This window comes from Sminthopsis crassicaudata, chromosome 2 (assembly GCF_048593235.1).
Source record: "Sminthopsis crassicaudata isolate SCR6 chromosome 2, ASM4859323v1, whole genome shotgun sequence".
Lineage (NCBI taxonomy): Eukaryota > Metazoa > Chordata > Mammalia > Dasyuromorphia > Dasyuridae > Sminthopsis > Sminthopsis crassicaudata.
In genome coordinates, this window is record NC_133618.1 from 391,656,659 (window position 1) to 391,679,305 (window position 22,647).

The window sequence follows — 22,647 nt, forward strand, 5'->3', positions numbered from 1 at the left end:
CAATTATACTAATAGTTTTCCTAATATTAAACCAGCCCTGCATTCCTGGTATAAATCCCACTTGGTCATAGTGTATTATCCTGGGGATGATTTTCTGAAGTTTTTTTGCTAATATTTTATTTAAGATTTTAGCATCAATATTCATTAAGGAAATTGGTCTATAATTTTCTTTCTCAGTTTTTGATCTACCTGGTTTAGGTATCAGTATCATGTCTGCGTCATAAAAGGAATTTGGTAGGACTCCTTCAATCCCTATTTTTTCAAATAGTTTATATAGCATTGGAGTTAGTTGTTCTTTAAATGTTTGGTAGAATTCACATGTAAAGCCATCTGGTCCTGGGGATTTTTTCTTAGGAAGTTGTTTAATAGCGTGTTCTATTTCTTTTTCTGAGATGGGACTATTTAGACTACTTACTTCTTCCTCTGTTAATCTGGGCAAGCTATATATTTGAAGGGATTCTTCCATTTCATTTAAGGTATCGAATTTATTGGCATAAAGTTGAGCAAAGTAGTTCCTAACTATTGTTCTAATTTCCTCTTGATTAGTGGTGAGTTCTCCCTTTTCATTTTCAAGACTAACAATTTGCTTTTTCTCTTTCCTTTTTTTAATCAGGTTTACTAAGGCTTTGTCCATTTTTGTTGGTTATTTCATAGAACCAACTCTTAGTTTTATTAATTAATTCAATAGTTTTTTTACTTTCAATTTTATTAATCTCACCTTTTATTTTTTGAATTTCAAGTTTTGTGTTTGTCTGGGGGTTTTTAATTTGTTCCTTTTCTAGCAATTTTAGTTGTAAGCCCAATTCGTTGGCCATCTCTTTCTCTATTTTATGCAAGTAGGCCTGTAGAGATATAAAATTTCCCCTTATTACTGCTTTGGCTGTATCCCACACATTTTGGTATGATGTCTCATTATTGTCATTTTCTTGGGTGAAGTTATTAATTATGTCTAATGATTTGCTGTTTTACCCAATCATTCTTTAGTATAAGATTATTTAGTTTCCAATTATTTTTTGGTCTATTTTCCCCTGGCTTTTTATTAAATGTAATTTTGATTGCATTATGGTCTGAAAAGGATGCATTTACTATTTCTGCCTTACTGCATTTGATTTTGAGGTTTTTATGCCCTAATATATGATCAATTTTTGTATAGATTCCATGAACTGCTGAGAAGAAAGTACACTCCTTTCTGTCTCCATTTAGCTTTTGCCAAAGATCTGTCATATCAAACTTTTCTAGTATTCTATTTACCTCTTTGACTTCTTTCTTATTTATTTTGTGGTTTGATTTATCTAATTCTGAGAGTGCAAGGTTGAGATCTCCCACTATTATAGTTTTGCTGTCTATTTCTTCTTGTAGCTCTCTTAATTTCTCTTTTAAGAATTTAGATGCTGCACCACTTGGTGCGTATATGTTTAATATTGATACTGCTTCATTATTGATGCTGCCCTTTAGCAGGATATAATGCCCTTCCTTTTCTCTTTTAATTAGATCAATTTTTGTTTTTGCTTGATCTGAGATGAGGATGGCTACTCCTGCTTTTTTGGCTTTGCCTGAAACATAGTAGATTCTGCTCCAACCTTTTACTTTTAGTTTGAATGTCTCACCCTGTTTCAGGTATGTTTCCTGTAAACAACATATAGTAGGATTCTGACTTTTAATCCAGTCTGCTAACTGCTTCCTCTTTATGAGGCAGTTTGCCCCATTCACATTTATGGTTGGAATGAGTAATTCTATTGCTTGCCATCCTATTAACCCCTGCTTATGCTTTTCCCCTTTCCTTCCCTTTTACCCTCCTATCCAGTATTAAACTGGTGAACACCACTTGCTTTTCACAGCCCTCCCTTTTTAGTATCCCTCGCCCACCTTAAAGTTCCTCCCCTTATTTTACCCCTTTTCCTCACAATTTCTGTTTTCCCTTTCCCTTAGCTTACTCCTTCCCTCTCACTTTTCAATGAAGTGGAAAAAGTTTCACCATAAATTGAGTATTTCTATTGATACACACTATGTTCATCCCCCTCCTTTCTTTCTCTCAGATATAATAGGTTACCTTTACCTCTTCATGAGATGTAGTACCACCACTTTACCCTTTTTTATGATATAATTTCCTTTCCACCTCTAGTTTCTAGGACAAATTATATATATGTTCTTTACATATTTTTATGGCAGAAGTATAGTTCTCAAGATTTCTTTTTACCTTTTTAGAAATCTCTTGAGTTCTGTATTTGAAGATCAAACATTTTATGTAGGTCTGGTTTTTTCATCAAGAATAGATGGAATTCATTTATTTCATTAAATGTCCATCTTCTTCCCTGGAAAACGATGCTCATTCTTGCTGGGTAAGTTATTCTTGGCTGCATACCACGTTCCTTAGCCTTTCGGAATATCATGTTCCAGGCCCTGCGTTCTTTTAATGTGGACGCTGCTAGATCTTGGGTTATCCTTATTGTGAATCCTCCATATCTTAATTGCTTTTTTCTAGCAACTTCCAATATTTTTTCCTTTGTCTGATGGTTCTTGAACTTGGCCACTATATTTCTTGGCGTTTTGATTTTAGGGTCCCTTTCAGTAGGTGATCGATGAATTTTTTCAATGTCTATTTTACCCTCTGTTTCCAAAACACCTAGTTCTCTTTGACAATTTCCTCGAAAATAGTGTCTAGGCTCTTTTTTTCCTCACATTTTTCAGGGAGTCCGATTATTCTCAGATTGTCTCTCCTGGACCTGTTTTCCGGGTCTGTTGTCTTTCTAATAAGGTACTTGACAGTCTTTTCAATTGTTTCATTTCTCTGGTTTTGCTTGACTCCCTCTTGGTTTCTCCTTGAGTCATTCATTTCTACTTGTTCGAGTCTAATTTTCAATGATGTATTTTCTTCACTGACTTTTTTTATATCTTTTTGTAATTGTCCAATTGTGGTTTTAATTGAGTTTATTTTTTCTTCTATGGAATTTTTTTCCATTTTATCCATTTTATTTTTTAGAGAGCTGATTTCTTTATCCAGCTCACTAATCCTGTTTTCCTTGGAGTTGTTTACCTTTTCCAATTCACTAATTTTGTTTCTCAATTATTTGATCTCTTTATCCACTCTGGATCACTTCTCCAGGCTCTCTTTCCAAGCTCCCCTTTCTTTTTCCCATTCCTCTTCTAGCTCTCTTGTGAGAGCCTTTTTGATTTCCTCTATGAGATTCTTTTGTATTGAGGAGCAGATTATATCCCCCTTAGGGGATTCCTCTGTTTTTACTCTCCTCAGTATTTGAAGTCTGCTCTCTCTCCATACATAAGCTGTCAATGGTAAGAGCCATTTTTAATTTTTTGTTCATTTTGTCAGAGTGAATGGAAGAAAACAAATTGACAAGAGAAACAATTGGTCTGTTTTGGGGGGATGGGGCTGGGTAGTGTTAATGGGCTTCCTCTACAGACTGAGGGGTAGGGCAGCAGAGAGCCACTAACAGGACAGCGATGGCTGCACTGGGTCTGTGCTCTGAGGCTCTGAGAACTCGGAGTCACTCCAGGTGGGGGTTGGGGGTGGCCGGTCCTGAGAGATGCTGGCTTGCCGGGGTTTTATTCTTCACTTCCTGTGTTTACACCCTCTCTGCTGCTCCTGGCTTGCTGCCAAGACGGAATATCCACACTGGGGCAAAAGCCTTTTTGCAGAAACAGCAGAGATTGTACCCCTCCCCCTCTGGTCTGAGCTGTGTGAGCTGCCTGTATCCCTCTGGCTTGCCTGCCCTCAGTCTGCACCCAGTCTTTTCGATCCTCCCCCGAGCAAACACAGACCTTCTCTGGTGAATTTCAAGGATGGCTTCTGTTGGTGATTATTTGTGGGTTTCTTTTCCGGTCAAGCATTAATTCCAAGGCTTGTCATGAAGTAAGTCCTGAGAGAAAACATGGAGCTCAAGCAGCTGCCTGCCTCCACGCTGCCATCTTGGCCGGAAGTCCCCTCATGCAACAACTTAATGAGCTTCTACTGTGTTTTAAATAGAAGTAAGGCTCATATAAACTCTCAAAGAGCCTACAGTGTAATAGAGATCATCATCCTCTATTACTCCAAATTGTTTATTCATTCAACTAATACTTAATTTAGCCTCTGCTACGTATTAGAAATTGGAGAATATCAACAGATATGGATATCTTGTGTGCCTTCAAAGAGTGTACATTTTAATAGAGGAGATTAAACTTGTTCAGAGATAACCAAAGAATTGAACAGACTTATGTTAGAGCAAGTGGCACAAACAGGTTGCTAAAGGAATTTAGAGTTCTTGGAGGAATTCTCTTTCAAATAAAGGAAATCAGAGAAAGTATCTTTTGAAATAAGTATAGACCTCTAAGAAGCAGATACTGGAAAGTCTGCTGGACTTGTAAAGGGAAGAGGAAGAAAAATGATCAAAAAATCCCAAGAGTAAAGGCAAAAGGCCATGAAGGCTCCTTTGAATGAACCGTGCACATGTGCACTGAAAATATGCCCAGGGAGCATGTTACCAACTTACCTTCTCTCTTCCCTTACCTACCACAAAAGAGCAAATGAATGAAACCACCAATTTTTAGGCTTGTCTAGCATCATCACGTATTCCAGGCAAGTGACTTATTTTTAGCCCTGTCATGGCAACATTTCAGTGATGGCCATTTAGAAAGGAGATACCAGCTGTTCTGACTCAGCAATGGCTGCCTTCCTCAGGTAACAGAACTAATGTCAGTTTTCAGTAGGCTGTTTATTTTTTTCTTCCTTCATTTCTCCTTTTTCTTTGATCCTAGAAGTTATTCATTCATTCATCATTCATTTACTTATTTTGTGGCTTGTAGGCATCTTCTAAATCAGGTTATATGTACTGACCTTTTGACTTTTAAAATTATGAACAGGGGTGCTGGGGAAATTCCTAAAAGATCATTCAATCCAACCCTCTCATTTTAGAGATGAGGTCACTGAGGTTTTAGATAGAAGAAAGTATACTTTAAAAACTAACTCTTCGACCTATTAAGAATAAGAATGTTTTGGATTAGTGAGTAGTCTTAATTGAAGGAATTATTCCTCCTATTTTAAAGTAAGTACAGTTTAGAGAGGGAAAGTGGATAAAATTACCCAATAAGCAAACATTTAATAAATGCCTACTTTGTGCCAGGTTCTATGCTAATCATGGAGAGAGATGCCAGCAATGAAAAATCTCTATCTTCAAAAAGCTTACATTCTAATGGTGAAGACAATAAGAACAAAGAGATGGATAGATAGAAAGAAAAAGAGAGATAAGAGAAAGAAAAAAGAATAAAAAAATTATTGATGGGAGGGAGAAAAGCAAAAAAGAAAGGGGAGTGAAGGAGGTAGGAAAGGAGAAAAAGAATGACTTCTAACATTGATTCACTGATTACATGCCCCTGAATCTCAGTTTGCTAATTTGCAAAATGGGGTTGATGCTAATAATACCTGCTTTACTGGACTGTTGTGTAGCTCAGAGGAGAAATTTTTAAAGAGCTATGCAATCTCATTCATGCCGTCAACTAGTAACAAACTAATTGCTAACAACCATGACCAATGAGAAGTTCCATGGGGATTTTAAACTTACAGACATGTTTAGAATTAGTATTTTGCATGCAAAATATTTTCTATAGTGGTGTGCTCTTTCTCCAGGCTATGTCAAATAGTTCTCCCTGGAAATCTTGTTTGCACTAGGAATTTGTTTAAAAGTTTATATTTATGTAGCATTTTGAAATTTGTTAAGTTCCTTTCTCACAATCACCCTTTAGACATTTATAATAATTCACATTTATTTTAATGTCTACAAAGAGCTTTGCTAAAAAGAATCTTTTCAAGGAAGTAATACAGGTACCCATTTTACATATAAAAGACTCTAATATTCAAATGTTCTGCTTAAGTCAGAAAGCACCTAAGTTGGAGTTGTGGTCTATACCTTTCAACACACTCTTTCCATAGGACCATGCTGTTTAAGTAAATACTTTTCACATAGATGGTTGCAGACAAAAATTTCTGTGTAGCCCAGAGCTAATTAATCCTAACTCTGAATTTAGAGGATAAGAATTAATAAAATTTCACTGTAGTTGATTTTCTTTCACTCTTTTTATAGTATAAGGCAGGAAGGCATATGGTTCAATATAAAAAATTTTTCACTCTAGGTTGTTTTCATTCACAGATGTTAAATCTGTTTTCCAGTGGAAAGGATGACTTCCCTGGAAAATCATTTGAAAAGGTTTTTCCAATAGAGCCCATGTGTTCTGCTGAACCAAATGAAAAAAGTGGAGGAGGGGACTTCACTTGCCCTGAAACCTATCAAGAGAGTGTTCTTTGGTAGCAGTGAGCTTTGGTGGGCAGAGGAGGGAGGAGGTGGATTTTGTATATATAGAGTCACCAAAGAAAGAATCATTTAAGTGACATTTTAGATGGTAATTAGTAGTTAATTTTTTTTAAATGTCCTATATATTTAGATTAGACTTAAACATACAAATGAAAGGGAGAGGAATCAGACATTCACCCAAACTAAAATATCTAAGGGCCTTTACCTCTTTCTTAGGTGCTCTTTACAGTCATCAAACACACATCAGTATTGTGTTATACCAGATGTTTGACTTAATATTTTTAGACACTATTTTAAACAGAATACCTTCTGTTGATCAGAGTTCTTGATATGGAAGAATATTTTTATGCTCCTTATTCAAGGAATTCCCTTTCCCCATAGTTGCTGTTAAGCGGAAAGCTAACATCCAGGCCCTTCCCTTCTGTTTTAATTATTCCTTTGTTTTCAGGGGTGGACAATTTGGAGTTTTAGGGAATTCTTTTTGCAACACCCCTTGACCCTACCCGGCCCGAATCCAAACAGGAAACAGTCCCTGCAAGGAGACAGTATGAAAAAAAGGACAACAGAGCCACAGAGTTAAAGGATGGTCTAGTTTATCCAGCATCCTTTAACAATAAAGGAGTCCCCTATGGCATCCTTTGCTCCAGAGAAAGGAAGGAACTATTGCTTTATAGGAATGGTTCTCTGATTCTCTGCATGTTTGAAAGAAATGGATAGCTGAAGTGTTTATTCTTTTACCTCAGTGACCAGATGGGTGGGAATTCATCATAATGATAATGTGGAGGTAGGGGGAGCAGGGAGGAGGAAGGAGAGGAAGGGGAAGGGAATGAGTATTTCTGGTGCTTGGGGTTCGTCCATACAGCTTAGTGCAGTGTTGTACCCTCCCATCCCTCAGGGTCCTGCCCCTTCTTCTCTATTCCTCCATTCTCCTGCACCCTCCCCCATATCCCTTCCTTTTTAAGTTTACAAATGCTATGTGTATAAGCATACATGTGTAGTTTAAAGTTTCATAGTTTAAAACTGTTTTGAGGCTTTTGGAAAACCACGTATGTGTTTTTTATACATAAGCAAATATAACACATATATATATATATATATAATATATATATATACATAATAGCATATATAGATACATATATGACTATTGAATATATGTACATACATGCATACATAAGCAGACACATCTGTGCATAAGTACATACATATATACATACATTTATTTAACCATTTACTTTGAAGACCAAGTGGTAGAGCTGGAGTTCATATTTAGGCACATTTATTCCAATTCTATTGCTCTTTGCACATTGATTGCCAGGCACTCCATGAGCATTTTTAATTATCTCCTATGTGCTAGGCAGTGTGCTTGGGTTAGAAATGGAATGGTCACTTACCCTCAGGCTTACATTCTATCAGGAGGAAACAAATTGTATGTAAAAAGATAAAAAATAAATACAAAATAGTTTGTCGAAGGATAACACTAGAGGGATGAGGAAGAGCTTTAGATAGAAATCACTGCCTGAGTTGAGTCATGAAGAAAATAATGGATTCTGTGAAATGGAGTGGAGGAGAATGCAGGTACCACAGGTATTGGGTACAGCTACTGCCGAAGCATAGAAACAAGAAATAAGCAGTTTGAACAGCAAAAAAAGATGGGGTTGATTAAATTGTAGGATGCGGAAAGGGGAATGATGTATAATGAGGCTAGACAGGTAGGTTGGAACCAATGTCTAATGGCCTCTAAAAGCTAAAGAGAGCAGGTTATATTTGTTCCCATCAGCAATAAGAATTCAATGGAGTTTATTGAGTTAGGAGAATGACAACAGTCATAGCAATGCTTTTAGGACAATCAAAAAGGCAAAAGAATAGTTGTGCAAAAGGTACTGAGTTGACTATGTTGTAACCACCATGTTGACTTTGAATCATATACAACACTGAATAAAAACAGACTCCATCTGGTTCATTTTCATACAGCACAGATCAGTGATTTCTACAGTGATTTCTAAATCATAGATTTCTTGTTCATATTCATGTAGCATAGATCAGTTGCTTGAGAATTTTATCTGAGAGCTGACTTAAGAATACTAATAATAAGACACTCTAAATGTCCAGCAATAGAGACATAGTTAAAGAAATTATAGAATGTTATTATGTATTTAAGATGATGAACATAAAGAATACAAAGAAATCTAGAACAACTATAATTATGCTAACAAAATGAAAAAAGATCATCTATAAAAGACAATACCATTAATGTAAAATCATAGTAGCATACTGGAGGTTTAGAGCAGGAATTTATTCATTCATTCATTCATTCATTCATTCATTTATTCATTCATTTATTTATTTATTTTGTATATGTGCTTAGACATCTTTACAAATACCATGACAACAAAAATGCCACACATGTCTTCCTAGTCACAAAGTGTTTGCTCCTTCTGACAATCTTATGACCATATGTTGAGTTGTGGTCTACCTATCTTACAGATGGAAAATTGAGCCTTAGAGAGACCAAGCAATTTCAAGGTAACATAGTAAGTAAGTGGTCCTAAACTAACAACGTAGGTTAAAACTCAAGCCACATGATTCCAATCTGTTGTTCTCTGCATCCCATACCTTACAACTAAAAGGCTGTCTTTGCTTCCCTGGTCCTTGAAAACTAGCACCCTTATCATTACTACCACCACTTTCCCCACGCATCTTTTACACAAAGAACTGGTTTGTTTTTGTTTTTGAATGCAACAACTCTCCTAGCTCTGGTCCATTTAAAAGAAATCCGTGACTGACTCATGGGGATTGAGGTTTCGAAGCCAAAATTCATCCCTCTCAGAAAGTACCACCAGTTCCCCCTTCAAGTGTCCCAAGAATAGTAGGACATCCTTACTATTCATTTTTTGGTTTCTTCTCATTGCAACATGATTTTGTGACAGGATTATAAATTGTAAAGACCAGAAGGTCCTCCTTCCCCCCCCCCATATGCAGTTTTTAATACTTTTTGAATCTTTTACTACTTTAAGAATTCCTTGGCAACCTATAAATTTGTTCCACTGTCCCTCATATCACTCTAATTAGTTTTCATTTTCAAAAGATTATATATATTTTTATTAGAGCTTTTTATTTTTCAAAACATATGCGTGGACAATTCTTCAACATTAGACTTTGCAAAACCTTATGTTCCTATTTCTCCCCTCCCTTCCCCCATGCCCTCCCCTAGATGGCAAGTAATCCAATATATGTTAAACATGGTAGAAATATATGTTAAATCCAATATATGCATACATATTTATACAATTATTGTGCTGCACAAGAAAAATCAAAATCAAACCAAACCAATAGAGAGAAAGAGAGAGACAGAGAGAGAGAGAGAGAGAGAAGCGAAGCGAAGCAAAATAAAATGCAAGCAAACAACATTAGGAAGAGTGAGAATGCTATGTTATGTTCCACAGTCTGTTCCCATGGTTCTCTCTGGGTGTAGATGGCTCTCTTCATCACTGAACAATTGGAATTGGTTTAAATCCTCTCATTGTTGAAGAGAGCCACATCCATCTGCTTAGTTTTCAAACTAAAAGGCAACCAGGGTAACTCTAAGGAGAGAGGGAGCCTTGCTTGTGTCTATTAGAAAATTTAGCTCCTTTAAACATGTAGTTTATAGCATAGTTAAGATTACCTATAAAACCTTTTCCCTGTCTCTAAAGTGAGCATCCAGTTTCTCTATGTAGTTTCTACACCTTCTTCAGTTTTTCTGGCTTTCCCATTATCTGCTTTTCTTAAACAGCAAACCTAGATTTGTATACTTACTGTTTTCAGAGCACTCTGTGCTAAAGGAAGATAGAAAGTGTGCTAAACAAATAAAAATTGGGTACATAAGGATTCCTGGGGACTACATATTGACTTTAAAATATATCAACGCTTTATTGTACTTTATTTTTGTTAAATATTTCCCAGTTACATTTTAATCTGCTTCGGAGTATACTTGAGAATGTTGTAGGCCATGTGCTGAGCTCATGGTAAACAGTGCCATGGCGGCAACCTTTGCTCCTGCAGAAAATTGCTTCAGAAGAATAGAGGAACAGAAGGAAAGGATATGTAGAGTGCAACCCTGTAATAAATCTTAGGGAAGAGCCTAGCTCTCACTAGACTAGCTCTCTGTTCTCCTTGTCACTTGAAGCTGAGACCTAGGCTGCTGAATTGTGAATTGCCCAGCATAAGAGAAGGTTGAGATGTTTTGAGAGCCAGCCCCCAGGAAAACCACCATCTGAGGGGAGGGAGTCAGAAAGTGAATGGTAGGAGAAATGGGGTAATGGATGGATTGAAATTACCAAAAATCTCTAAAAAAAAGAAAATTTAGAGATCTTAAACAAAAGCAGATAAACAATAACAAAACCATTAACAGCAGAAAATGTTGCTTTTGAGCTAATAAACAAGTTCAAGTATCTATGAATAAACACTGCAGAATAAAGTGAAATAATTTTGATGAGAGAGGGCCTTATGGAATTGAGGAGACCAGAACTACAATGCAATGTTCCCTGAGTTATTTAAAAGAGAAATGAGGATAACACAAAAATATTCTGTACCTACCAGAAAATGAAGAGGGAATAGAATAATGTGTTCTGAAAAGCAATGGATGGCCCTGTAAATCTCAGCATAAATGAAAAAAAGATGGACTTTCAATAATAAAGAAGCATTGTAAAACATTTTTATAAGGGGGGAGAAAAAACTCTCAAGCTGAAGGGATCATTTGCTTCTTGAATACTCCACACAACATAATGCAAAAAGGGTCAATGCAGGCAGCAGCCAAAGACATCAACAGCAGCAGAATAACAGCAGAGAGAATAATAGGAATCTTGTTTCTAACTGTACACGAGGAGATGAAGACAAAAAGTGAGGTGGAAGGATGGAGAAGTGGACTTGGGGCATTATGTACAATATTTGGAACACCCTTCCTACAGGTGAATCCTTTTTCTATAAGATTACATAATAAAATAGGAAGGTATATGAAAGTGAGGAAAGGAGAATAAAGGGATAGAGATAAATGTTTGGTATGTATTTGGACAATTCAAAGGCTAGCAGTGAGGGGAAGTGAAGATAAGAGCCTCAAAAGGAGAGGGTGAGGACAAAAGGGGAAGTACTAAAAAAAAAATTATGGGGACAAGAGGGGAGGCCTTGCTTTGGTGGCAAAGAAAAGACCACTCATTGTATCTTGGGAGGATATAAATTAAATTCCTAGGAGCAAAATGGAATCTGGGGTAAGGAGGAAGATAGGAATGCTTGTAGAAATTTTTGTAACAAAAGATAGAAATATTTTATTTTCTAAAAGAAAAGATAGGGGGGGTATCTGGTTATAGAAGACCTTGATTGCCCCATAAAGGAATTTAAACTTTATTCAGTAGATGGTAGGGAGCCGCTGAAAATTTTTAGTCAGAGAATTGATCTTAGAAATCTTTAACACCACAAAGGAATACTTTTAAAAAGTATTTTAATTAAGATGATCCTGTTGGAGCAGGATTTTAGAAGGTCTTTACATATCTTTTCCATTCTTCCTTTCATCTACTCTATTCTTGCTATATCCATATCCTTTGCAAAGTACAGATGTACAGCTTCAATCAAAGAAGAGTACAGCAAATGGGAAAAACAACAAGATGGACACAGCTAGATAAGTATCTTATGACTTTCCCACATAACAGGCTCTCACAAGACCATTGAATTTTAGCTAATCTCTTTATCTTCTATGCCCCTCATCAATTAGGCAGTCTCTTGATTTTTCCTGAAGACAACTTATCTCTTGGCTCTCTCTCCAAAACTGATTTCTCTTTCTCTCATGACATATGTTTCATATAAGAGCAGTAGTAAGTTTCCTTCCCAGTACCACTTTCAGATACTTACTCAGCTATTACCACTCAACCTCTCCTCCATTAAAATTCATTCCATCTTGTCCAGATCCTAGTTGTGATCATCCATAGCCCTCTGGGTTACTCCCCTCCATAAGTTTACTACTTGGGTCTTAATTTTTTCATCTGCAAACATGGGGTAACTTTGATGGCTTCTGAGATAACTTTCAGTTCTAGATCTCTGATGGTAGGGGCTGGGAAGCTCTTTTTATGGGGATATTTGTTCAATTTGACAGTCTGAGAAGCCTTTATGTTTAATGCCAAACTCAACCAATAAATAATCTTTCCATCTTTTAGTTTAAGTTTTGTTGTTTGGCCTTGAAGTGGGTGTGGCTGGCAGAAACCCAAAGTTATGTACTATTGAGCTCATTCTAGCATAATTTGAACAGAGATTTTTCCCTAACACTCTGGAAGGAACCCAGGGGTCATCTGTCTCATCCGCAGTACCTCCCAGCAGGATTGTTGATAATGTTCATTAGCTTTCATGCCTTCCTAAACATCTATCTTTAATGATTCCATGGTTGAAAACTTGGTTTTTCTTCATTTAGCTCTTTTATGTTTCATTATCCTTTGTTGTCCTAAGTAAGAAGAAAAGCTTAAAACTAGATGTGAGGGGAAGGTATCAAAGTTGAAAAGATTAAGTCTTGGTCATCTAAGTTTTATTGTTGTTTTAAAAATATTCTGCAGTCATCTATTTCTGTAGGGAAAAAAGGCTGCTAAGCTAAAGAATGTAAAGAGACCCATCTATGAAAATAAACAAAAACAAAAGAAAAAAATCTGTAACTTTGATAATACATCTCCCAAAAGCATCTCAGTATGCAAATACATTACTCAGAAAGGACCACAAAGGACCCATAAATAAAGAGGCAGCTAGATTACTTCTTGTCATGTGGTATAAATGATCTGCCTTGAATTTTGAGGGGAGGTAGAAAGGGGGTTGCAAGGAATAGTTCATTGAAGTAAGGGGTTAAAAGAAAATGACTTTAGTGTTAAAAAAAAAAAAAGATAAAACTTTTAAAAAAGAAGGATTAGGTTGAGCTTAGCTTGACATTATAGATGTAAATAAAGGTTAAATATCAGGCTGAATAGTTCAGATTTTGTCCTTTTTAAAAAAAAGATAGATTTTTATTTTTCAAAATACATGCAAAGATACTTTTCAATATTCACTCTTGTAAAACTCTGTGTTCGAAATTTTTCTCCATTCCTCCTTCCCCTCTTCACTAGACAGAAAGTAATTCAGTATAGGTTAAGTTAAACATGTGCAATTCTTCTAAACATATTTCCATATTTATCTTGCTTCACAAGAAAAATCAGGTCAAAAAAAAAAAAAAAACCAACAAGAAAATGAGAAAAAAACAAGCAAGCAAACAACAAAAAAATGAAAATACTATGTTGTGATCTACATTCAGCATTCAGACCTCTCTCTGGATGTAGACGACTCTCTCCATCACAAGTCTATTGGAATTGACCTGAATCACTTCATTGTTGAAAAGAGCCATGTTCATCAGAGTTGATCATCACATAATCTTCTTGTTGCTGTATGCAATGTTCTTTTGGTTATACTCACTTCACTTAGCATCAGTTCATGTAAGTCCCTCCATTTCTTTTTGAAATCAGCCTGCTGATAATTTCTTACAGAACAATAATATTCCATAACATTCATATACCACAATTTATTCAGCCATTCTCCAAATGATGGGCATCCACTCAATTTCCATTTTTTGCCACTACAAAAAGGGCTGCCACAAACATTTTTGCACATGTGTCCTTTTCCCTTTTTTAATGATCTCTTTGGGATACAGACTCAGTAGAAATACTGCTAGATCAAAGGGTATGCACAGTTTGATAGCCCTTTACAGATTGTATCCTTGCGACAATTGAGAGCCACTTTATATGTTAGGCACCTACTCTTTGTTTTTAAAGGATCTGATTTTCTTTCCCATTATTGAGATGTTAGTTTTGCTGAACTTTTTCTCCTTACCTTTCAACCTCCCCTTTTTTCTTCTTTATTTATTGCAGGGAATGATTCTCTGGAGAGGTGAGGGAAGAAATAGATTTTGAAATGAAATAATATTTAAAAATCAGTTAATTTTTTTAAATTAAGTTATTAATAAGTAAAGCATAAGAGTGACAGTAGATACCCCTCATTTGGCAATTACATATTGCCCTTTATTATATTTAGTATATATCTTGCTGGCATTATGATTATCTTTTTATATATACTAGATATTGTCTGTTCAGTTGACATTCTAAGCTCATTGAAGTTAGAGACAAGGGCTTTTGTTCTTTTCCACTCCCCAGGATGCTTGGCATTCTGGTGCTCAAAAATGTTTGTTAGCCCAGTAATTTAAAAAGATAAGTGAGTAGCATTTGAAATCGGTCTTTTCTTCCCCCAAGCAATTTATACAGAAAGCCAATTCACTAGGGGATTGAATAGAGAATCTTCATTATTGGTAATTTTCATATGGATTGGAATCTCTAGACATTGAGTCTTGGGGAATCTCTATGCCAGAATTGCCTTGTTTCTTATTTATTTTTTCCTCTTACAAATTAGGTGGGTTATCTCCCAAACAAAACAGAGAAATAAAGACTTGCCTCTTGTTCAAGAAGGCACCAGAGTTATAACATTATCAATTTTAAAAAGTAGTCTTGGCAAAGGGCACAGAATACTTGACTTTCTGATGTGGGCAGCGGTCATATCTTAGACTTTCAATTTATCCAAAAGCCAATTACATTTTTTTAAATTTTTTTAAATTAATTTTTATAATTATAACATTTTTCTTTGACAGTACATATTCATAGGTAATTTTTTTTTTTTACAACATTATCCCTTGTACTCCCTTCTGTTACAAATTTTTCCCCTCCTTCCCTCCACCCCCTTCCCTAGATGGCAGGCATTCCCATACATATTAAATATCTTATAATATATCCTAGGTGCCAATTACATTTCCATAGTTTGTTTCATTCAACATCCCCATGAGGGGAATCTGATTCTGCTTCATCATTTTCATGCCATGAATATGAACCCCATTGGGCTTAGTTGTGGCACAGGAGTAATATGCTTAGGTGCCCAGATGGTCACAAATCTTCCTTTAGATGGTACATTCAATGCAATGAAACAATCACCTAAGCCACAAAGAATAGCCATCCATTGGTTCTTTATGAGTCTCAGCATTTCCTTAGTAGTTACTGCCTTATGGAAGATTATCTTTTTTTATTACAGCTTTTTATTTACAAGATATATGCATGGGTAATTTTTCAGCATTGACAATTGCAAAACCTTTTATTCAATTTTTCCCCTTCCTTTCCCCCCACCCCCAGATGGCAGGTAGACCAATACATGTCAAATATGTTAAAGTACATGTTAAATACGACACATGGATATGTGTGTGTGTGTGTGTATCCATACAGTTACTTTGCTTCACAAAAAGAATTGGACTTAGAAATAATGTAAAATTAACATGAGAAGGAAATTTTAAAAATGCAGGCAGACAAAAATAGGATTGGAAATGTTATGTAGTGGTTCACACTCATTTCCCAGAGTTCTTTCGCTGGATGTAGTTGTTTTTTTTTCATTATTGGACAAATGTAACTGATTTGGTTCATCTCATTGTTGAAGAGGGCATCAGAATTGATTCTCATATAGTGTTGTTGTTGAAGTATATAATGATCTCCTGGTCCTGCTCACTTCACTCAGCATCAGTTCATATAAGTCTCTCTAGGCCTCTCTGTATTCCTCCTGTTGGTCATTTCTTACAGAACAATAATATTCCATAACATTCATATACCATAATTTACCCAACCATTCTCCAACTGATGGGCATCCACTCCGTTTCCATTTTCTGGCCACTACAAAGAGGGCTGCCACAAACATTCTTGCATATACAGGCCCCTTTCCCTTCTTTAAAATATATTTGGGATATAAGCCTAGTAATAACATTGCTGGATCAAAGGGTATGCACAGTGTGATAACTTTTGGGACATAGTTCCAAATCATGCTCCAGAATGGCTGGATTGGTTCACAATTCCACCAACAATGTATCAGTGTCCCAGTTTTCCCACATCCCCTCCAACATTGTGCATTATCTTTTCCTGTCAGGAAGATTATCTTTTTGAAGAATATTTAATATATCCTGGTTATCAATGATAATGAAAATAGGATACAGCATTGTATGGATAAAAAAAACATGAAATCCCAAACAGGTGCCAGTGTTATTCTTCTCTCACATCAAGGGTCACTCAACACTTAGCAAACTTGATTAAACTCCTTACACTTCCATCATCCATCTGGAGGTTCCCACATTGTTCAAAATTCCAAGAAAGTAAAGGAGGTATGATTGATTTCCTACCCCTAGAATAGTTCATAGTTTCCCATCTCTAATTAGGATCCTATATATGAAGCATGTTGGCGGTTCATCTCTGTTTCAAATCATCTCTATCTTTCTGCTTTTATACTATTCGATGGCCCCAGGATGCTAGGCCCAGTTAGTAAAAATGTAAACAGGAAATTGTTTTCTGGCTAACATGGACTGTGGCCCAGAGAAAAGTCATTTCTACTCAGAAGCAAGTCAGGGTGAGAGGGATCCACCAAGTGGGACCAAGAGTTCATGGACATTAAGTATCCTGAAATGAGGTCAGAGGATACCATTGATGTATTATAGGTATGGGAAGGCATAAAACCATTGTGGGGAGTAGTACTTCAACAGAAGAAAGTACAACTGACTTTATTAAAGGAAGCTCCTATAATCTGGTAAGCAGTTGCTCTACAGGGCAAAGGTATATGTTTATCCTCCAAGGAATTACAGCAGGTATTACTTGGAAAGGCCCATTAATTTAATTTGCAGATTCAGTACTGACATCTTATTCCCAGATTTCAGTGTTCTTTCTTGTCTCCCCCAACACTTCTTCCCCTTCTTCCCACTCCTCTCAGTCTTGTATTAATGCCTCAAGATCCTGTTTCTCTTTCCCCTGTGTGTTGTTGATAAGTGTTCTGGTTATGTTTTACAGCCCCCCGAATCCAAGCCCAACTTCACCCCTCTCACCGTCCTGGCCCATGTTCTCTGCGCCATCCAGCCCTATGCCCACCTCATCTACGTCCAGTGACTCATCCCCCATCAGGTCTGTTGCAGGGTTTGTTTGATTTCATGTTGCTATTGCTGTATATTTTCATTTGCTTTGTCCTGCTTTCACTGTTATTTTGGCTCCTGCATAGGTTTGGTCCCTGCAGCCCAAACCTGGACTTGCTTACCATGAGCCCCAAAATATAAATAGGATCACAGAAGGCTTCTGGACAAATTATTAGATGTTCAACCTTCAGTCAACCTAATAAAGGGATGTCTGCATAGTTTTCCTAATTTTTGAGGATGACAATTTGTAGGATATGACCTCTTTCCCATAGTACTACTGTGAAAGACAAAAATCCCGAGCTTGAAGGGACAATTAGCTTAAGCCATTGGGTCATTTCTCGGGTAAATTCCCCTGTACTATTTGTGGTATAGTGAAATTTGAAGACAGGGCTCTGAAATGGAATCTCCTAGGTAAAGTTCCCTTATTGGTCATTAGCTATCTCTAATAGCTAATAATAATAATGACTATTTTTAGAACAGGTTTAACTTTGAACCATACCTTCCACTTCTTTTTATTTCTCTAGCCTTTGTTAGGATCAAGCAGTGTTTATTTTTCAATCCATACTAAGGGTTATGGGTATTGACATATAGATCAATGAAAATTAAACTACACTACTACCCCTAAGGAGCTTATAATCTAATGTAGGAGACATAAGTAGATTTAAGAAAGGCTTAGGGCAAATTAATGGATAATAAAAGCTTGACAAGTTATTAATGAGAATTTGGCCATATCTGAGACTTGCTCTCAGTACTTGAAAGTAGCATTGTGCAAAACCAGTTCCACTTCCATAGATACCACTTGTAGAAAGCATTAAATGAACAGCTAGTAACAAAATATATTGGGTCACAGGCTAACATGTCCCTCCTAATGCTGCTGGTCTTCTGGATGGCTTCACTTCCATTAAGCATCACCTGTCATGCTCATGTGTAGTGCATCATGGTAAGCAGAATGAGCTGTTTTCTCTCCCTAAGGATGATCATTCTTCCTTCATTTTTGACTTCCAGATTTAAGTTTTATGATCCATTTCACCCAACCCCTTCAGTGAGAAGGCACTACTTACAAAATGAATTAGGCAAAGGTTACGGACTGCCCTGGCTACCTTTGACTGCCTTTTGTGTGCCTAACGTGTCACTGTTACTGACTGGCAGAGCTACAACTCCTGTCTTGACCGTAACTAAGTGCTGTTAAATGTTGATTTTAAGAGGCTTCAGCAATCTAGTTCCCAATCCTTATCTTTTGATTCCCCCCTCCCTTTTTTTTTAGTTGGTCCTAGGTAAAAAGCTCAAATACTGTTCGAGCACATGTTCCCCAAAAAAGAGTTATATCAAGGAATATGGTTGACTATGTTATATGTGCATTATCTCTTATTTATATTTATTTACACATACATGCCACACACATACATGTCATATATACACATTATGAATTCATAAAATGTGTACATATCACCTTTCTGTTATTTCATTTTATTCTCATAGTAGTTATATGAGATTAATAGACTGCCTGGCTCCCTTTCTGTCTTGCACATGGGAAGTTGAGATACACAGGTAAAATGACATACCCTGAGCCCACACAATTAATTGGAGCCAGGACTAGAACCCAGCACTTCTTATTCTTCTTCTAGAACCCAACATTTTGTCTTCTAAATCAGGACTTCTTAACCTGGGACCCATAAATTTGTTGTTGTTGTTGTTTTTTGTTTTTACATTTAATATTGAATAAGTAATTAATGAATCTTAGTGAAATATTTTACATTTAATTATATTTCAGTTGAAATTATTTCTTTCAATCTTATATATTTAATTTTTATACATTAAATGCATTTTGAGAAGAGGCCCATAAGCTTCACCAAACTGCCTAAGGAACCCATGACGCACAAAAAGATTGAGAATTCTACTTTAAATTGCATCACCTCAGCTCTAGGGCTAGCTGCAAATCTTAGCTTTTGAGACCAGCTTTACCCTGTAGATCTAAATTGAGGTATAGAAGGATAGAAATTCTTGTATATATATTTGCCCCCCCCCCAAAAAAAATAATAAAACATGGTTTCAAAATTAAGCTACTACGGCCCTTTGTTGCCCAAGTTGTTTCCTAGAAATAGATTATGGGCTCCAGGAAATATCTTTGTCAATCCTCTATGGCCCTGGGGTATGGCATTGTCTCTTACCTTAACTGATTCCTTTCCACCTATTAAAACAATGTGAAACATACTAAATTTTGGAAGGGAGACTGGCTTACTAAAAATGGCATGGACTTGGGAATCATCAGACCCCAGTTAAAGTGTGGCCTCTAGAATTCAGTAGATGAGTTTTCATAGACTAGTCATAACCTTGATGAGCTTCCATTTCTCATCTCTAACAAGGGAGATTGTGGGTACTTCCCAGATTTGTTGGGTTGAAAATAATTTGTAAACATAAGATACTATTAAAATGTGAAATGGTGATGGGGTCTTTAGAAATACTACTTGAGAGCTTTGCCTTCCAGAGTCTTCTAAATAACTTGGACATCAGAAAATTGAATAACTTCCCACTACATGCTCCTTTATCAGAATCCAGGAACCAGATTTTTCTAATGCCCAAGTTATTTAGGAGACTCTGGAAGGCAAAGTTCTCATGATAACAAAGTTACATCCATGGATATCAGCCTATATGCGTGTTTCCTCTCATATCCAGTGAGATTCAGTAAGCCCTTAGCCCTGGCCTAGAATCTCAGATGTTTCATTCTCTTTTCATTTTAAATGAATTTTTCGAAGATTGTTAGAGGGTTTAGAAGAATTCTGATGACGTCATTCCTAACCCAACAATATATTTGCAATGGACGGTCACTTGCTCAGTAGTGACCCCTCTGGCCAGCACTGGAGCAGCACCCTTTGCAGGAGGCTACTCCAGAAATCCCTGTGAAGCTGCCATTTTGAAACAGCCAAGGAAGAAACTGCTGCAGGATTACTGCTCTGAGTTTTGTGGCTCTGCATTGTTGAAAATGTCTGATATCCTGAGACGGCCAGCCATTGCGTGGGTCACAGATGAATTAGAATCCCTTCTTGCTATTGCAGCATACAGCCAAAAGGTGGTGACATCTGCCTATTCTTCATTTCCTTTCGGGCTTACCCCGAAAACCCCCAAAACTTGGAAGTTCAGATTTTTCCCCCTGGGATGAACCCTTAAAAAAGGACAGAAGTAATCCTGTGAATTTCTTTAGACTTTCTAGTATCAGAATTGTCTGTCTTATCTCTCCCTCCTCCCACCTGTTTGGGTATTTATTATTATATAAATACTTCTGAATAGCACCAAGATAATCACTATTGGCAGCTTTGTAAAGAGATAATGAACCTGAGCAGAGCACCTCTCCATCTTCCCCTGTCCCCTAAGGAGCTATAGATGCCACATTCAACTCTTACCAAACACAAAGGTTACTTGGAGACCTTGATAGAAGGAGCAAGTCTATCTATCACACAACCCTGACCCAGACCCTGGGGTGCCTGACAGGGGAAAGTGTATCCTTCTGCAAGCCTTGCAAGGGCACAGAGGGGAAACTCCAGTGAGTGCTTTCCTGGCCCCTTGCCATGCTTAGAGGCAAAAATTAAAAATGAACCAGCAAAACCCAAGTGAGTTCATGTCCTTGAAGCCCCAGCCTAGCTCTGAAGGGCACTGCTACAGGAACAGAGGGGATTTTAGTGCCACCCCCACTCTTGTGGCGATGCCAGTGAAGGGGGGAGGCATGAAGGACCCAAGAAGCCCTGGGAGGTTTTGATAAATCAAGAAATCAAAACCAAAACTTTGAACAGGACCTCAGATGGCTGGATTTTTCCATATGGGTAAGAACCTAGTGATCTACTTGGGGGTAAGAAGGGGTGAGGGGAAATGGGAGTGAAGAAAAATGGCCTGATCTCTGATTAGACTGGCCTATTTTAAAAGAGTTAAGGAATCTTCCCTGGAGAATAGGAGTCAGCCCTTTTTAAAACCACTCGGATATTCCTTTCATCTTCGTATACTTACAGTAGCATTTGGGGTAGATGAATGGAAGTTGCAGGGGGTAAAGCAGGGGGAGAAACTGCTTGGGGAGCTTTTCAGCTATTCTTTTTCGACACCCAGGGGTGAGGGGGAAGAGAAGGGAGAAACAACAGGACCTTTTTATGATCTAGTAAGAGCCTAATAAATGTTTATTTGTTACTTGATCTAACCTCGCTGTTCCCCAAGACTTCCTTATACACGGAGAGCACAGGATACCTGTTCTTTCACTGCCACATAGTTAAAAAACAAAACAAAAAAACACATCACTCAAAGACTATCATCTCTTTTTTATCACTGACTTTCCCACTTGGATATCCCTAACTTTAAACCTTCCAGAATCCCAACAGCCGTCCTCCTCCTCTAATCATTTTCTTTACTTGACCCCCCCCCTTTTTTTTTTTCCAGTTACTGCTTTAAAATTTGGTTAATAAGTAACTTCTTGAAAGTCTGGTCTGTTAAAACGAAGTCCCTCCCTTGGTATTCCCTCACTACTTCACCTTCCTTTTTTTTTTTACCCACTTGCTCTGTTCCTCCCCTTCCCCCAGGGCAGGGCGCCAGATTGAGAACCTGGTATTTAAGGCATTGGCCAACCTGGGAGGATTCTGTGAGCTCTCCTCTCAACTACACACTGTGCCTTGTCAGTCACATACTTTTTCCACCTTCTTGGCAGTTTCATTCTTTGCTATTTCAGCAGTTTTCACAACCGGATTGCCCAGTCTACCCTATAAAATTTACTCTGCCCCCCCCCATCACCACTACCACCATTACTACTTTTTTTTAAAAAGAGCCCATTTTTTTTTTCCTGAGAATTTGTACATTTTTGCATTTAGCCCTGAGCTGTCAGGCACAGCCCTGGTCTAGATCACAGGGTATAGTTAACCCCTTGTCTCATAAATCTTTTGCTCTTTTCTAAATGATACTCAGAAGAGTTCTCTTCAAGTTGGTTCTTGTGAATTTTTTAAGGATTTCCCTTTCTGTGTGCCCTAAGCCTCATCCTATTTTCACTCTCTCCTGCATTGTACTTAAAAGCTGAAGAGGACTATTGTAAAACTGTGCCCTAGCATCAGAATTGGGACAACCATCTGCTCTGAGCATCCAATTTCTCAGGACACATTTTTTAAATAATAACAATTTGTAAGGCCCAAGAATTTTAGATAACTGACCTTAAAACAATCCCCCACCCTCCATCCCCCACCCTTTTCATCCAGGCTTCTTTCCCAAGGAAGAAATTAGCTTTAGTGTTTAAAAGAAATATAGCTACAATTGCCCCTCCCCTACCTAAGTACTGTTCCCCCCCACCCCCTGAGGCTGGGGTTAAGTGAC

The 22,647-nt window shown here is 37.3% G+C and overlaps 1 protein-coding gene across 2 annotated transcripts in view; it reads left to right on the plus strand.

Annotated features, from left to right (window-relative positions):
* ARHGAP26 (Rho GTPase activating protein 26) overlaps window positions 1–22,647 on the plus strand; it is a 542,258-nt gene that overhangs the window by 503,838 nt on the left and 15,773 nt on the right. For both annotated transcript variants that reach the window (XM_074291699.1, XM_074291700.1), the window contains one exon: window positions 17,195–17,305. In XM_074291699.1, the coding sequence (XP_074147800.1) occupies window positions 17,195–17,305 (111 nt within the window). The remainder of the gene's footprint in view (window positions 1–17,194; window positions 17,306–22,647) is intronic.